This window comes from Asterias amurensis, chromosome 8 (genome assembly GCF_032118995.1).
Source record: "Asterias amurensis chromosome 8, ASM3211899v1".
Classification (NCBI taxonomy): Eukaryota; Metazoa; Echinodermata; class Asteroidea; order Forcipulatida; family Asteriidae; genus Asterias; species Asterias amurensis.
In genome coordinates, this window is record NC_092655.1 from 7961926 (window position 1) to 7981190 (window position 19265).

General features: G+C 40.9%; 1 protein-coding gene across 1 annotated transcript; it reads left to right on the forward strand.

Annotated features, from left to right (window-relative positions):
- The first annotated feature begins 7677 nt into the window (after positions 1-7677).
- Positions 7678-14913, forward strand: LOC139940673 (alpha-1A adrenergic receptor-like). The gene is made up of 3 exons (XM_071937036.1): positions 7678-7827; positions 9659-10760; positions 13514-14913. Exons 2-3 carry the CDS (start codon positions 9722-9724, stop codon positions 14317-14319), a joined length of 1845 nt encoding a protein of 614 aa, XP_071793137.1. The 5' UTR covers positions 7678-7827; positions 9659-9721; the 3' UTR covers positions 14320-14913.
- The last annotated feature ends 4352 nt before the right edge of the window (positions 14914-19265 follow it).

Below are 19265 nucleotides of genomic sequence, written 5' to 3' on the forward strand. Positions count from 1 at the left end.
AAGGCTAAATGACACATGAGACCTTACCGGTGGCTGAACAATGCCAGTAATGGGTAAACACAGTTACACCAATTAGGAGAAATTCCACGAGAATGTTCACACGATGTCATGTGATTGTGAACGGAAAGTGGGGTTTTACATTGCCATAATTGTAATGATTTTGCTGTCAATATTTTCATAAAAATGTAATTAAGGAGCTGCAAATCCCTAATTTTTCACCCGCAAACTATTTGATTGGAAGGGGTAGCTGTCAACTATGAGTCGGATCAACTTCGTAATCTCCCTTATTATGGCAGCCCGACTTGACGCTGTGCACAACGCAAACGGCGCGTGAGCATTTTGTAGATTACTGGAAATATCAAACAGCAAATGTGATTTAAATCAATATCACAACATTCAAATTTACAAAAAGGGCTTCGCTTTAAGTTATTAAGGGTTATTTAGCGAAAATACAGCCAATTATGGTCCATCGGTACGAGTCTTCACATGTCTTTACTGTGTGGCTGTGTTTTTCAATACCCACTATAGGTCACGTGATCACATGAAAACATTGGCAATGCAATCGGTCTATTAAAGTGTTTAAATAAAAACTATTTGCAGTGCAGATAAAAGCAACAGCTGTTTACAGGGTGGGTTTATGTGGGGTCTCGTAATAATAAGATGAAGAATAATAAAAGTAATACGCGACTGCGATGGCGACGGCGACGCGAAGTGTCTTTTTTGGAACACCATAAGCAGTAGTGTCATTTGGCCAAGTTCATTTAGGTCCGGGCTACATTTAGGTACATGTTTGGGGCTACATTTAGGTCAGGCTACATTTAGGTACATGTTTGGGGCTACTGGATGTCCATGCTCCTGCTAAATCTCGCCCCGTCAAGTTTCGTCCTCATGCCCCATGGTACAACCCCACTGTTTCCGTCGAGAAACGAAAACGGAGACAACTGGAAAAAAGGTGGCGATCCTTTGGATTGGAGGTGGATCGTGACCTTTACCGCTAGCAACGTCAGCACGTCAGTTCCCTCAACTGCAAGTATAAACGTGCTTATTATAATGAAGTTGTTGATGACTGTGGAAATGACACAAAACGTCTGTTTCGTGTGGCTAATCAACTTCTTAATCGCAAGCAAGCTTCTCCACTTCCTACTCACAGTTGCAGTATATCTCTTGCTCGGCTCTTTGGTGAGTTCTTCACAAACAAGATCGATGCTATATGCACCAGCCTATCTCCTGACATTTTGCAACGACCTTCTAGAACAATTACAGTTTTCGATTCCTTTGAGCCTACTTCTACAGAGGAAATTGAGTCTCTCATTCGTCACACTCCTGCGAAATCTTGTGACTTGGACCCCATCCCCACTATGTTGTTGAAGGATTGTTCTCATATATTTGCACCCATTGTTGCGGAGATTGTTAATTTGAGTATGAACAATGGTGTTGTTCCTGCAGCTCTCAAGCTAGCCCACGTTCATCCTACACTCAAAAAATCGTCTTTAAATCCAGAATTGCTAAAAAACTACCGTCCTATCTCGAATCTTCCATACATATCCAAGGTACTCGAATGAGTGGTCTTCTCAAGACTGTCAGACTACCTCCGTGAAAACAATCTTCTCGATAGTCGACAGTCTGCGTATCGGGCACACCACAGTGTTGAGACACTCCTCGTGAACTTATCTAATGACATTCTCATGGAGATGGACCTTGGGCGGATAACTGTCTTAGTTTCGTTAGACCTTTCATCCGCTTTCGACACTGTTCATCATGACATTCTCTTAAATATTCTCTCATCCCTTGGTATTCAAGACGTTGTGTTAGATTGGTTTAAATCCTACCTGACTAATCGCCAGCAAGTCATGTACATAAATGGGACTCAATCTGATCCTATCTCCTTGAACTGTGGTGTCCCACAAGGTTCAGTTGGTGGGCCAATGTTATTTTCTATATATTTGAGTGAACTCAGGGATGTTTTTGATCGCCATCACATTAGATACCATTGCTATGCTGATGATGTTCAAATCTATGTTTCTTTTGTTCCTAATCAACAGAATGCTTCTAGTGCCATCCACAAACTAGAATCATGCTTAGTTGATGTCATACAATGGATGGGATCCCATTCACTCAAGTTAAACAATGACAAATCTGAAATGATTTTACTTGGTTCTGTAGCTCATCTGGCCAAGGTCAAAGTCTCTTATATCAACATTGGTAATTGTAAAATTAAGCCTTCTGTAGTCTGTAAAAATCTAGGTGTTACATTTGACTCTGCTATGTCTATGTCTAACCAGGTTTCTAACATATGTAAATCAGTTTGGTATCAATTAAGAAATCTGGGCTTTATCCGTCAATACTTAACTCGTTCTACCACAGAAAAGATTGTTCATGCTCTGATTTCTTCCCGGTTTGATTATTGTAATTCTCTCTTCTGTCTTCTACAACAGAATCAAATCTCTCGTTTGCAACGACTGCAAAACACTGCAGCTCGGCTGGTCACTTTGTCCTCCAGGAGAACCCATATCACTCCGGTTTTGAATGCACTTCACTGGCTCCCTGTTCAATATCGCATTCAATACAAATTACTTCTGCTTGTTTTTCATTCTTTACATGGTTCTGCTCCTCAGTATAATTGTCAATTAATTACCCGTTACAATCCTTCCAGATGTCTTAGATCATCCACTTCGTCATTACTGGTTGTTCCCCACACCCACAACAGTTGGGGTGACAGGGCTTTTTCTTATGCTGGTCCTTTACTTTGGAATAATCTGCCTCTTAATATCCGTAACATGTCCTCTATTCATAAGTTCAAAGAGGCCCTCAAAACCCACTTTTTCACAGCTGCTTTTCATTAATTTTGTGTTTCTTCCTTGCGCCATGAGCATCACTTGTGGTGGATACCGGCGCACTATAAGTGTTCATATTATTACATTTAGGTCCGGGCTACATTTAGGGCTCGGGCTACATTATGGTCCGGGCTACATTTAGGGCTCGGGCTACATTATGGTGCCTCACAGACGACCGTTATAAAATAATCGCTCTGGCGGACGCTATAAAATAATCTATCTGGCGGGCCGCTATCGCTGCAGCCACCAACCGCCTTGTTCTCTACAAAACATTGGGCTGCAAGCACCTCGGTAACAATACCTTGGTTGAACCATTGTTGGCAATAATATTGGTGGAGATGGTTTTAAAGCTTTCAACATTACGACGAACTTGGCACAAGCAGACAAACAGTGGTGTGAACATGTGATCGTTGGCAGAGATATTGCTTCATAAATTAATTACAACCTCATGCCCAAGCTATTTCTTATGTTGGTACAAGGTGATGGGCACGATCAAGTGGTGGTACATCATCACCCCAAGTAGACTGATGGACGAGTCGTTAATGGTCTGCCGCAGTGAGATCTTCGAGTTGTGGCGTTGCTTTCGCGAGATCACTGCTCTCGCGCGAACCTGGTTGCCGATTTGACCGTACGTGAGAGCAGGAGTCTCGCGGGGCAAGCAGTCCTGCGAGAATACCGCTGGAATCGCAGGGAGATTCTGAACGCTTTCACCGCGACAGACATTTAACGACTCGTCCACACGTCTACACCCAAAGGGGAAAATGTACATTCGTCTTTGTAGCACATCACGTGACTGGTTCTCGATGGTTCGCGACCAATACAATTTACAATATATTACCGCGGTCAATTTGACACGTCAAAAGATCAAAGAAAAGGGGACTACTCAATCTCGTTGTTCAGAATGGTGATCGATCTCCCCGCGCAACCCCCCCCCCCCCACCCCCCCCCCCCCCCCCCCCGCACGCGCTGCTCGCTAAAACCTCTGGGGCGATTTCGCGGTCGTAACCAATAACTGTTTGGGTTGAATTGGCCATTTGTTAATCACTAACCGATGGCCGAAACAGTTATTGGTAACAGCCGCCGAAGTGCAGCCCCTGGTAAGGCTCATTAAAATGGCACATTTTAATTAGGTCTGTGGTCGATCCACTCTACGGGCAAGTATGACCCAGCAGCGCGTACTATGGGGAAATGGTACGTCGAAATCGATCACCCATTGGAACAAGCCCGCTATAAACACGTAATCAGCCCTTATTTCACTGGGACCACCGGGCTCATCCAAGACCGCTGGGATATTATCTACAACTGTTTGTTCATGATGTAGAGATGTTAGCAACGATTGTAAAAGTCGACACGTTGAATCTGGACAGTACAACGTGTACACACGATATAATTATGATTATAATCAAGCATGGAGGCTCAATGGATCATGGAAACGATCTTTTATACCAAGTTGTGAAGAATGTTGAGATGAAGCCCTATGCACAAGGTAAGGAATTATAACGATTGTTTGCAGAGAGTTATTTCATAAACAGGAATCCAATGTTCCAACACGCACGTCTACCTCGAGCCTTTGGCTAAAGGATTGGACCGAGGCGAACTATGGACAGCACGCCATATAGTATCGAATCCTGCCGCTGGTCTACGATCTCGCAGCGACATTTTTTCAGATTGCCTTGCTCGACCATCATAGCCCAAGGAGCGTGTTTTGGCGGCCATGAGCGGTGGGAAAAAAGTTCGTGGCGTAAAATTCGCTGACCGAAACAATGTTCGACAGCTACGCGAAAACTGGTTGGTAACAAAAACAGTTAATTGCTAAAGATCTTTTGAAAATTAATGTTCTTAAAAGATACAGACTTAATTATGTTGCAAGTACTGGAACTTACTCTTTGTAATTTCTTCAACAGTATTTAACTGTTATGCTCCAGGCTAGTGCATTTTAAAAAGGAATTCCATTGATGTTCGGGGTAGTTTTAGAGTCCGACATCTTAACCAAGCCTATAAAAACCGTTTTAACAGCCTGCTCTTCATCAGATCGCGGTTCAACCCAACGCGCGAAACTCAAACATGTTGCTGGTTGGGGTCACCAAAACACAACCCTGTTATGTGTAAATTATCCAATAGGGGCCTAATTTGGATATTTAGCCGATCCACACGTGCACGCTCAAAATGGTAGCCCGGAAAAAGACATCAAGTCATTCAGCAACCGTCCCCTCTTGTTCTTCATTGATTTGGTGGCATGTCATGCACAAACAAGTGCTAGGTCTAAAAACGAAAAGATGAATTGCACATTATATTGCGTCATCGATGGGGGGTGTCCAAGATCTACCTGCCGGAGATGCTGTCCCCTTACGTGGGCTGTGAGGGATGTTTCAAAAGAGGACGCTATCTCAATATCAGAAGTGTACACAGTTCGCCATATGGAGGAACAAAATCTTCGGTGGGAGGGGGGGGGGGGGTGAATCTCCTGACACACCGGCCTTTCACACGTGCACGTTTCATCGAGATGGCGGTCAATGACGTCATGTGCAATCCAACTGCCATATACAAATCGTGTTTCAAACTACACGGGCCACAGGATGAGGATCGAATCTAAAGAATGTTAACATGTAAATAAATGATTATTCCTCCATGATTGTACGTGGCATGAACATGCTGTAAATGTGCTTGTACATCTCGCTTGCGTCTTCGTATGCTAGGTTGCGCTCGCCCGAGCTAGAAAGTAAAACACGTCCATTATAATGCTATAAGAGGCCTCATCTTTTCATGTGGGGAAATACTCAGACCGGCACTCGTTCCCGAAATATTTGTGATGTCGCAAATATTATTGCATACTTGATCGCATACTTCGTCGCATAGTTTGCATATTTGTGTCCGATATTTTTTCAAGAGCCTAGAAGGTTGTTTGGGTTCCAGCCTTCATTCCGTTACTATGTACACAACGCAGCGGTAACACAGGCCGGCTAAGGAAGTTGAGTCAAAAGAGAGCGCCAAACCCAAACAACCCTTTAGGCTCTTGAAAAAATTCTCGCCACAAATATGCAAACTATGCGACAAAGTATGCGACAAGGTATGCATTTTTGATAGGTTTGACACAGAATAAAGATATTTGCAAAGATGTTTGCGACATCGCAAATATTTGCAAAGATATTTGCAAAGATATTTGCGATGTGCGATGTCCCTTCAGGGCCACCATAGTTTAATGTTGCAAACAATAAACATTCACGAACTTTACCAAATATGTTTCTCGTAATCATCGGTTAGGTCTTCAAGAACAAAAACAAATACATTTAATTTACCCAAATTTTAAGGTGACAACCGGAAGTTCATTGAGAAATTCACAATGAGCTTTGATGAGCTCTATAGAGCAACATGTGGCTTCATCGAAGATTGTTCTTTATATAATACAATTTTGCAAAACTTATATTACATTTTGTAGACATGGCTTGTTGATCATTATTTTGTTTTTAAAATAAAACAGTTATGACGCCATCCTTAAAGTTGTTTTGATTTTTAAACTCACAGTTAATTCAACCTTTCTCAACCAAGTGCTCATTTGTGAACTTTGATGCAACAAGAAGGTGCCGTTTTCTGCGCAATCAGATTGGATACAAGGCACGCAATCTCAGAACTTTGAAAACAAAAGACGAAACTATGACTTTGAGTCATCTGGTCCACATTCGGAAGTTGAAGCTATTTCCCATAAACTAGGGAATCAATGTGTGGTGAAGAGGTTTTCAACTAGTGGTTTAATCCCAACGAGGCCTGGTTCTTGATTATTTTACCGAGACCAAGTCGAGGTAAATTATCAAGAACCAGGCCTCGGCGGGTTTAAACCACTAGTTGAAAACCGATTCAACACACTTTGATTCCCAGTCATAAATACCTTTTTGGTTAAAAGGCGTAATAAAGTAAGAAACTCTGTAAAACTTATCCGTTTCCGAGTGCTTGAGCTCTGTTTCCACCTCCGTACATGTACGATGTCCGTACGCGTGTGTTTTCCGGTTCCGTTCGTGCGCATGCGCGTATAGTCTTGGTGCATGATTCGCTGGTTTTCCTTTCACACACAGCGCGGCCAACTCACCGACAGCGCCTGCATCGCCCGTAACAAGAAACGTCTTGCATCAAGACTAGCGCGGGCAACCGGTTATAAACACTGGTCATTATCAACGGTTTAAACACCCCCACTTGACGCGCTCTCCACCAATAAGAATAGCGAAACTGTCTGAGGTATTTATGAATGCTCTATAATCCTACAGTCCGTGTTTATTTTCCTCAAAGAAATCTACCAAATTTACATGGGTGTTCTAATTCACATAGATCATATTTATTAACGTATGCGCAGGACACGTGTTTGTTCAATTTTTAGTGTGAGGTCATTTCACCTACTTTAATAGCCCTATATCCTTTTCGAAAACCGTGTGCTTGCATGGTATTTCGCATCTGATTGTGTGGTTATAACAATGCCATGTGCCTTTTGATGGTAAAACTCAACAGGTAGATAGACCTAGCATCTCGAGTAAGACATTCCAATGAGACTGTAATTACGTGTAAAACAATCCTTTACGATGCCATCAATATCGCGCATACTATGTGTTATCCGCAGGAAGTGCAGGACTTATCGATTCGTTGGCAGCAGATCGAAGATTACAGGGTGCATTCTCCTGTGTGATATCATGTGGAATAAATACTAGGCGAAGGAAGTCGCGGCTACCACTATGTTGCGGCCGAAATGGAGGGGAGTCTCATTATTTATTAATGACATACATAGAGTAAAGTAACTTAACCCCAGTGGGTCTGATGTCAGTAGTGTTAGGGCTTATAGCAACGGTGTGATATCAGCAGCGCTCGGTACAACACCCTACTGGTACTGCCGTACTGATACGGATTTGGTGATTCTACATAACTTAATGTTCTGTTTGAAACATCAGCTTAACTTGTATAGCAGACGTTTTGTTTATGTAATGTATTGACACGAAGGAGGAGGAGGAGTCAGGTTAGTAATAATATACCAAATCATATGTTGCTCACATTGTTGGTTTGCGTGCGTTGTTTTATTCGTCCGTCAAGATGGCAAATCGGTCATGGCAGCCGAAAGTACGGATACAGCCCGGTTCATACTTCTTGCGAATGAGATACGAAATTTGCAGCGAATTTTTAGCAGGAGTCGAGCACTTTTTAACCGATTCGAAGTTATTCGTAGCAAAGTTGTGACGTCAAAATTCGTATCGCATTCGCATGAAGTATTTACCGTGCTTAATATTCTCGTTGAATGACTATTTACCACGCTATATGCTTCGTAATTTGGGGTAAAAAAACAAAACGGTAAACAAATGCTTCGTGGTTAATTTATAGGTACTTTGGGGAAGTTGTTTACGACGAGAATGCTGTGCAATCCTGTTACAACGTGTTTTTTACCATTTAAATGTACTTTTAATATTTGTACACTTCTGAACTTTTTCGTAATTGTCGATTAAAAAATCAGACCTCGACCTCAAACTAAAAACACTTCTGCCGTTGACGGCGTGCGTCAAAATGAATTGCTTTGACGTCATGTTTTGGGGTTTTCTTACCTCCACACTGCAACGAAGCGGCTATACAAATTGCAGCTACCAACTATGACGTAAAAGATAAGTTTTAAAGGCATTGTACACTATTGGTAATAACTCAAAATAATTATTAGCATAAAAACCTTACTTAGTAACGAGAAATGGAGAGCTGTTGATAGTATAAAACATTGTGAGAAACAACTCCCTCTGAAAGACAGTGGACCGTTGGTGTATCTCAACATATGCATAAAATAACAAACCTGTGAAAATTTGAGCTCAATCGGTCGTCGAATTTGCGAGATAATAATGAAAGCAAAAAAAACCTTGTGTCACGAAGTTGTGTGTTTTCTGATGCTTGATTTCGAGACCTCAAATTCTAAACTTGAGGTCTCGAAAACAAATTCGTGGAAAATTACTTCTTTCTCGAAAACTACGTCACTTCAGAGGGAGCTGTTTCTCACAATGTTTTATACCATCAACCTCTCCCCATTACTCGTAATCAAGTAAGGTTTTATGATGATGGTGACATCTTGAAGGTAGAATGTCGTCTTCCAGACCCTGAAAATGCAATAATGTTTCCCAAGATAGTTTTATCTTGGGTTCTCTACTTTTTTAAGGACGGTATCGGGAAGTGGACATCATCGTCATCCCGAGATAATTTATCTTTGGAAGTCGACATCATAATTTCCATGATGTCATCATTCAAAGATAAAATCATCTTAAGTTGTCGACATGCGAGATGACACGTGTTTATCTGTTGAGGTTGAGTAAACGTGTCAAGTGCATACCAGTGAATATACATGGCGGCCGAACACTTTCGTTAACAGTGACGTCCTGGATATCAGGGTCATTTGCGGAGCAGAACATTTTCAAAGCTTCATAACTAAAATTTTACCTTCAAGAAACCACTAATTTCAACAGATTCACATTCCATGGCAGCAAACATTTTTCTGCGGTGGGTTTTGGTCATCATATATCCCTCACAAATCCGTAGTTTTCGTGAAATAATGCAGCTCCCAGTTTTGATTTGAGTTATAAAGGGTTGACGAATTTCCGCCCCTAGAAATGGGCCTCAATGTAGGTACGGTGTACAGGACAGAGGTCGAGTCCTGTATAGAGCTAACCAGTGAACACCTAAGACCGCTGGCTTTATTTTGTCTATTATATATAGTACTCAAACAGTTTACCTTTTAACATTAATTTGAAAGTTCTTCCCGTAGTTTTTATTTATTTACTTATTGTTTAATTTATTTGTTTGTTTATTCATTCATTTTACAGATATGCCCCAACGAATAATACATCATTTCAGGGAGGAAGAAAAGTGATGCATTTGTTTTGAAGATGAATGCAGTGATGATTTCGTCAGGAGTGACGGTGCAGAGCCTGGACGGCAACGCGAGTGCAGGATATTATACACAAATAAGCACTGAGATTGTATGGGAAGAAAAAAGTGTCACTCAATCGCTAGTGACAAATGATGAGTGGAATGTAACATCCCCATCCGTATCAAATGACACAGCAGTTGAGTTCAACGTGTCCCATATGGTCCTGACAAGTTTAGCTCTTCTTCTTATCAATTTGGCTGTTATCATTGGAAATATTCTGGTATTGTTGGCTGTTTACTTTGAACGAGCTCTTCGAACAGTTACCAACTACTTCATCGTCAACTTGGCAATAGCCGATTTGCTTCTTGGTACTCTTGTACTACCCTTTTCAAGTGCCTTTGAAGTCATTCACTATTGGCCATTCGGAGACGTTTTTTGTGACATCTGGGCCGCGGTAGATGTTTTGTGTTGCACGGCCTCAATTAACAGCTTATGTTGCATAAGTGTCGACCGTTATATAGGAGTTACGCGGCCCCTAAAGCACAGACTTATAATGACGCCAAAAAGAGCAATAGCGATCAATATTTTCGTTTGGTTTATTTCATTTGGTATTGCAGTTGGACCCTTGTTTGGATGGAGACCCGTCAAAACATCTCAGTTAGAGTGTCCATTGTCGGACTCCGTAGGTTATGTTTTCTTTTCCGTGGCTGGATCATTTTACATACCTTCTGCCGTCATAATAGTTCTGTATTTTCGTATTTATCGTGCAGTTTCACACGAAACTAAATCTATTCAAAACAAGGCCCGCAAAAGACAGAATGGAGATCTTGATAATGGTCGTATTATACTTCGCATCCATGTGGGGAATAATTTGCAATCTTCAGGAAAATGTAGTATACGGTCACATGATTATTCTTCCAGTACTTCGAGGTCACGGAATTTATCTCAAAGAACGGCAAATTTCAACAGAGAAAAGAAGGTAGCCAAGACACTCGGGATTGTGGTTAGTGTCTTCATCATCTGCTGGTTACCATTCTTCTTCTTGCTACCGTTAAGTAAGTTTTCATTGTCATTTTTTAAATTTTCTAAGTTTATATAATGCGAGTGAAACATAAAATATACCATCTTTGTTGTTCAACTACTTACTCATTATTCAGCCGTTGTACTCTTTACCCCCGTTTCAATCCCCGCCCATATACCGATGTATGCCCCTTCCTCTCAAATCAACGTCCCATTATAAACTTGATTCAAGTCCCTCCCCCTTCTCGTGTGCGAGGTCCCTAAGCATAATATTGCGCCAACTAGCAAACAAGCCATATAGCAGTGCGTCATCAGCGTCAAAATGTATCTATTGAGGTGCGATCATAGAGCTTATGGGTGCGTTCGTTTAGCTTCCCTGGGTCATCCCGGTCTGCCCTGGTGCGGTCGAATAGCTTTTGAGGTCATTCCAGGGGCTCACCCAGGTCAGCTCGCAGTGCCCTGCTTGTGGAGTGGGTCACTTGGGGCTGGCCCTCAGTTCGCGCGAGAGCAGTGGTCTCGCGAGAGCACTATCTCAGCGCGTGGGGCCGATTTAACGACTTGTCCACAAGTCTACTACGAGAGCGGCGAGTGGTTGTTGGTTTAGCTCTTGTCAGGGGCTCACCCGAGTGAGCACCGCGGGGTAGACCCAGGGAAGGTAAACGAACGCACCCATATATAGGGTGCGTTTGATTAGCCTGAACATCTAAATTCACACTTCGAGGCTTGTGAATATCGCCAGAGACCTGCCTTGAGACCGGCGTGTATATTCACCGTTGACCTGCCCTCATTTCACATGGGTGCGTTCGTTTAGCTTCCCTGGGTCGACCCCGGTGTGTGGCGGTTTTTCCACCAGGACGAACGTGGGTAATTTTCTGCAAACGTTCGTCCTGAAAAAAAAAAACACCACACACCGGGGTCGACCCAGGGAAGCTAAACGAACGCACCCACTGAGGGTGCGTTCGATGGGTCTACCCCGCGGTGCTCACTCGGGTGCGCCCCTATAGCAAGAGCTAATCGAACAATCATACTCGCCCTCTCGTGGTAACGTTATGCACCTCGGGTCACCCCAAGTGACCCAACCCACTCCACAAGCAGGGCACTGGGGGCTGACCCGGGTGAGCCCCTGATGGAATGACGTCAAAGCTATTTGAACGTACCGGGGGCAGACCGGGGTCGACCCAGGGGAGCTAACTGAACGCACCCAGAGGTACGCAGTCAAATTATATTGCGGGCGTGGCATCACTGGGTGCGTTCGATTAGCTGCACTGGGTCGACCCCGGTCTGCCCCGGTACGGTACGTTCGAATAGCTTTGACGTCATTCCAGGGGCTCACCTGGGTCAGCCCCCAGTGCCCTGCTTGTGGAGTGGGTCACTTGGGGGTGACCCGAGGTGCAATGACTTCACCACGAGAGGGCGAGTGTGATCGTTCGATTAGCTCTTGTCGGGGGCTCCCCCGAGTGAGCACCGTGGGGTAGACCCAGGGAGCTAATCGAACGCACCCTGTCACTGCACGTTATCAAAATTGTATCCAATTGAATCACTCGATCTAGCGGAAGGGACCTACTGCCTATCTTTGCGGATAAATCTGGCCCGGTACGCTCGGTTACGTTTGACGTCATTCAGGGGCTCACCCCGGTCAGCCCCAAGTGCTGAGCAGCTCTATGAAATTGGGCCCTGCTCGTGGAACGCGTCACTTGGGGCTGGCCCGATGGGTGCATGACGTCACCACGAGAGGGCGAGTGATCGTTCGATCATAGACCTTTTCGCAAATACCATTGCGTAAGCGCAGACTGTTTTATGAGGTGCATTGTGGAATATGATCAAATTTGATCACTTGCTAGACTACAATGCAAAATTACAAGCTAATCGAACGCAACACCCAGTTGAAGCTAGACTTGGCCCCTGTCTTTATCCGAAAGGTACTTGCTATTCAGATCCAGTGATTCAATTGAATACAATGATGTCATTGAGAAATGCAGTGGCATCACGGACCAATCAAAACACAGACATCGAATGCTTACGGTCGTATGCCAGGGCCCAATTTCACTAAACCCCCTAAAACAAATTCTGGATCAATCCTTGACGATGCTGGTGATTATAAAGATGAAACGCCGTCTGAGCATTTACTATGCAGAAGTATAAGGATACGAGGCTATAAATCGATTTGTTCTTTAGATGCAGTTACCAATAGCAAAACAAATGATGCATAAAAACTTGAAATAGGCCTTTAAAAATATTCCAACATCTGAGAGGGGGGCACATCACCCCCCTCAGACTCCCTAGATTGCACCAGATAGCATCTACGGCCTAAAAATTGTCCAGAAGAAAAGCATTAATTTGTAACCGTTTGTTATAAAATGCATATATGGTGGAAAGATGTTTTAAAAGTAGAATACAATGATCCACACAAATTTGCCTCGAAATTGCGTGGTTTTCCTTTTGCTTTGCGAACTTACACGGTCGGCTATTTATGTGAGTCAAAAACTTGACTCCCATAAATGGCCGACCATGTTTGTCGTCGAGGTACAAAAAAAACACGCAAGTTCGAGGCATATTTGTGTGGATCATTGTATTCTACTTTAAAAACATCTTTCTAATCATAATATGTGGGCTGTGATGGCGACACTGATTAGACTTTGATATTGAAAGAACAATACGCCCAATACAAAAATATCCGAAAGGATCTTTATATCATGAAATGTAGGAATCGTTAAATGTGGGATCACTACACCCAAAATCCTGCATATTTTACAAATAATAACGTGCTATTTTGTTGTTTTCTTAACAGCTTCCGTGTGTAGCAGTTGTAAGGTTCCTCAAGTCGTCTTTACCTTCTTCTTTTGGCTAGGATATTGTAACAGCTGTGTTAATCCCGTCATTTATGCAATGTCCAATTTGACATTTCGAAGAGCCTTTAGGAAAATCCTAACATGTTGGTTTTGTAGAGACCATCATCCGCTTATACGAAGGTCTAATGGCTCAAGACGTTGCTCCAACTTGTCTCGTCTTACCTCCAGTACCCCCATGTCCAGTCCGCTGGTGACAAACCGTCGGAAGAGATTGATTCGAGACACGTCACTTGATACGTCACTGCTTCCACGTGGATATCGACCAAGGAGAATACCTGCTCCATGCGATAATGTAAATAACCATGAGATGGATTCCTGTAGAGGTGATACCGTACACGACATTATGGCCACAACACCTGCCATTGCTAATTCAAGTGATGTTCCAAAGATGGCAAGCGACATAGTGTCAACCACTGGCAGTGAATCAACGATAGGAAACAACATTCGAATAACCGATAACACAATCAAACCAGATGACAAACTGCTTCTTCATCAAATACATTCCGAGAAAGTCGACATGGAAACCATCATTTCAAGCAATAATGTATTTAACGATGTATATGGGCCACTAGAAAACAACATTCCACTCGAGCCAGACAAACCCAAAAGCCAAATTAAACAACAATCAGATCCTATAGATTACCAATCAGGAATCGTTGGTAAAAGCGAAGCATTTACATCGAACAGTTTGATAAATAATACATTGTCTCGTGGAATACTGAATTCTAGAGAGACTCCAGTCTGAATGCTGTGTATACCATTACAAGTCATATCGATCATAGTAGGCTACTCTGCTATATTATTATTCGGCGCCCTTAAAGAGACTGGTAAAAACAATTGAACAGTTAAAACAGAAACATTGGAGGCATTTGGAGATGAAGAAGTTGAACATTTTGTGGGGACAAGCGTTTCGTGGAACGAAATGTTATTTCGTTATCCCTCGAGAAAATATAATCGGTAGGCCTAACTAAACGTAACGGAGCGCATGATGTGCTACTTGACGTTTCTGGATTTATGAAAACTATACCTTTCAGAGTTCTCACAACTACATGTATACCAGAATTACATGGTTTACAGAACATTTAACTAAAAATACTTGAATTGAATTGAATCAAGTTGCATTTCACTGTATTTCCCGTCAGGTCCAAACAGAAAACAGGTCCAAACAAACTACACCCATAAACTGACTGATATACGGCATAACTCGGAAAGATACTCTACATTTAATTGACTAACCGAGGGCTCTGTAACCATACAATTATTTCCTGAGAACTTTTATTTCAAGAGACGACGTAATTTGCTCGCTCAATCTATATTGTTTGTACTTTCCCTTGTTTCATCATATAATAATAATAATAATAATAATAATAATAATAATAATAATAATAATAATAATAATAATAATAATAATAATAATAATAATAATAATAATAATAATAATGATAATGATAATGATAATGATAATGATAATGATAATGATAATGATAATGATAATGATAATGATAATGATAATGATAATGATAATGATAATGATAATGATAATGATAATGATAATGATAATGATAATGATAATGATAATGATAATGATAATGATAATGATAATGATAATGATAATGATAATGATAATGATAATGATAATGATAATGATAATGATAATGATAATGATAATGATAATGATAATGATAATGATAATGATAATGATAATGATAATGATAATGATAATGATAATGATAATGATAATGATAATGATAATGATAATGATAAAGATAAAGATAATGATAATGATAATGATAATGATAATGATAATGATAATGATAATGATAATGATAATGATAATGATAATGATAATGATAATGATAATGATAATGATAATGATAAAGATAAAGATAAAGATAAAGATAAAGATAATGATAATGATAAGGATAAGGATAAGGATAAGGATAAGGATAAGGATAAGGATAAGGATAAGGATAAGGATAAGGATAAGGATAAGGATAAGGATAAGGATAAGGATAAGGATAAGGATAAGGATAAGGATAAGGATAAGGATAAGGATAAGGATAAGGATAAGGATAAGGATAAGGATAAGGATAAGGATAAGGATAAGGATAAGGATAAGGATAAGGATAAGGATAAGGATAAGGATAAGGATAAGGATAAGGATAAGGATAAGGATAAGGATAAGGATAAGGATAAGGATAAGGATAAGGATAAGGATAAGGATAAGGATAAGGATAAGGATAAGGATAAGGATAAGGATAAGGATAAGGATAAGGATAAGGATAAGGATAAGGATAAGGATAAGGATAAGGATAAGGATAAGGATAAGGATAAGGATAAGGATAAGGATAAGGATAAGGATAAGGATAATCATAATCATAATCATAATCTTAATCTTAATCATAATCATAATCATAATCATAATCATAATCATAATCATAATCATAATCATAATCATAATCATAATCATAATCATAATCATAATCATAATCATAATCATAATCATAATCATAATCATAATCATAATCATAATCATAATCATAATCATAATCATAATCATAATCATAATCATAATCATAATCATAATCCAACACTTGCATGTGTTCGGTGAGTGACTACACTTTAGTTGAATAGTTGGATCAGCTTTTTAAACGTTAAACTGGCACTTATATTGTTGACTGAATACCTTAAAATGTTGGATTTAACATATACAAAAATGCTGGATTCAACACTTTCAAAGTGTAGTCACTCACCGAACTCATGCAAGTGTTGGATTCAACTCTTTAGTTTTTGTAGTTTTTAGAGTGTACCATTTTGTATGGAGGCGGGCCAATATACAAAGGAACAGGTAAACAAAGGAATGGAGTCGTTCCTTTGATTTAATCATAATTACCTCAAATCAACATGTTGTAAACCTGATTGTTACCACGCCAAGTTCATTACCCCAAATGTTCATTACAAACATCCAACTTTTATTTTGTCCCCTTGAAGAAAACTTGTTGTTACTCAAAATAACTATTTTGATAGTCTTTTAGTATTGTTGTATTCGAGATAATTGTTGTTTTGGGGAACGAATTATTTTATGAATTTTCCTCTAAATCATTTCGTTCGTTAGTACTTCGTTTCCTCGAAATAATATTTCATTGGAACGAATTAAGTTATTCCGTGGGGAGACATAAAACTTCGTAACCTCAATATATTTGCTATGTGAAGCCCTTTATTTTTATTGTGTCCGAGACAGTATTCGTAAAAAAAATGGGGTTCAAAATAAAAGTGAAATAAATAAGGGAATAATTTGTGTAGCGACGAGTTCTTTCACGGCCGTTTATAACCGGCAGGGTCTTGCCGTGTGATAAAGGCCCAAGCCGAAGGCAAGGGCCTATTTTACACAACGGAATGACCCTGCATGGTTTTAGACGGCCGTGAAAGAACGAGTCACTATTCTTTTATTCTCATTTAAGATGCCTTTTTGGTTAAAAGGCGTAATCAAGTAAGAAACTCTGTAAAACTTATCCGATTCCGCGGTGTTTGAGCTCTGTATGTACATCCCATGTGCGACGTCCGTGCGTTGCATTGTTATGATTGAGCCTACTTCCCGACAGTTTCCAGCTCCGTTCGTGCGCATGCGCGTATAATCTTGGTTCAACACGTTTTCTTTTTCCTTTCACACACAGCGCGGCCAACTTACCGCAGCGCCCGCATCGCCCGTAACAAGAAACGTAACGTCTTGCATCAAGACTAGCGCGGAGTATCCGCTCTCAACTAGTTATAAACACTGGTCATTATCAAAGGTTTAAACACCCCACGTGACGCGCTCTCCACCAATAGGAATAGCGAAACTCTCTGAGGTATTTATGAATATCTCATTAAAAGTCTAGGAACACGTTGCCTTTGGATCGGTCGAGTTGGCCTTTGAACAGCGTTTGTAACCGTATGGTTAGAAAGATGTTTTAAAATACAATGATCCACACAAATTGGCCTCGAAATTATGTGGTTTTCCTTTTACTTTGCGAACTAACACCGTGATAGTCGACGAGATAAAAGGAAAACCACGCAATTTCGAGTGATACTTTTGTGGATCATTATATTCTACTTTTAAATTGTCTATCAAACCATACGCATAACAAACGGTTACACACGCTTTTCAAAGACCAACTCGACCGATCCAAGCTGGTTATATCTCAGGCGTATTCAGTTGCCTTACCACGTGTGTAGTTCAGTATCGGACGGAAGAGCATGTCTTGGCGTCGATCCATCGTTTATGGAGGACGAAAAGTGGCCATCTGCTTTTCTGGTATCAGAAGTAGCAGAAAAGCAGATTTCATGTTTTTTTATACGAATTTTTCTCCTTTTCTGTTACCAGAAAAGCAGGTTTTACTTTATCTCCTAATGCTGGCAGACGAAAAGTGGTCATTTGCCTTTCTGCTACCAGAATAGTAGAAAAGCAGATTTAACGTTTCGTGAAAATGCTACTTTCTATTTCGATGCTTTTCTGCCACCTGAAAAGCAGATTTTACTTGGGCGGCCGAAAAGTGGCCATCTCCTTTTCTCCTTTTAGATCCCAGAAAATCAAATTTTACTTTAGAATAGGCTGCCGAAAAGTGGCAATTTTTTTTTTTTTTTTGCTTTCAAAGGGCCGCCAGTGAAGGTTTTAGTTTTTTGAACACGTCCAAACGTGTACCACAGGGAAAACTGACCGTGATTTGTTTTGTTTGTAATGCGAGAATCCTATTGGATGTTTGCCGTGAAACCTCCACTGGCGTATTTTCTGTGAGATGCCGCGCCGCCTGCGAGGTCTTCACAAAAGTGATTTTTCCAGTACCGCCGACTGACTGACATACCACGAGGCTTATGCGATTGGTTCCCCAACACTTGAACAACACAGTTCGGCGCTCCTGCATTGTGCGCGTTTTTTTGGTCACGTTCACGGGCTAGCCTCTAAACGCAAAAAAGCATATGGCCACTTTTCGGCCGCCTAGGTAAAATTTGATTTTCCGGTATCTGAAAGGAGAAAAGGAGATGGCCACTTTTCGGCCACCCAAGCAAAATCTGCTTTTCAGGTGGCAGGAGATAAAGTAAAACCTGCGTTGCTGGTAACAGAACAGTAGAAAAGTGGAAAATGCATTTTCACAAAACGTTCAATCTGCTTTTCAGGTAGCAGACAAGTAGAAAAGCAGAAAAATTCATATAAAAACACCATAAAATCTGCTTTTCTGCTATCCTGATACGAGAAAGGCAGATGGCCACTTTTCGTCCTCCATCGTTAGTAAATACCTGCACCCAAACGCATGCTCGAAATGATCGTAATAGAGCAGCAGGCTGGGGCGGAATAATGTAAAAACAAAATTCATCAAAATATTACGTAACTATAGCGGGGGGGGGGGGGGGGACAACAAAAAGCGGTCTCTTATTCAATTTGTATGTTTCAGTGAGAAATTACTTCTTTCTCAAAAACTATGTTATTTCAGAGGGAGCCGTTTTTCACAATGAGTATTTATATACTATCAACAGCTCTCCATTACTCGTTACCATGCAAGTTAGTTTTTATGGTTAACAGTTGTTTTGAGTCATTACCAATTTTGTCTAGAGTGCCTTTAAAGGAACACGTTGCCTTCTTGGATCGGTCAAGTTGGTCTATGAAAAGCGTTTGAAACCGTTTGTTTTGAAATGCATATGGTTAGAAAGATATGT

What these genes read in the sequence shown, in the direction of transcription:
- LOC139940673 (XM_071937036.1), top strand. Translation starts at nt 9,722, where the DNA reads ATGAATGCAGTGATGATTTCGTCAGGAGTGACGGTGCAGAGCCTGGAC. An exon ending in CTTCTTCTTGCTACCGTTAA is followed by an intron (nt 10,761 to 13,513) that starts GTAAGTTTTCAT and finishes TTTTCTTAACAG; the next exon opens with CTTCCGTGTGTAGCAGTTGT.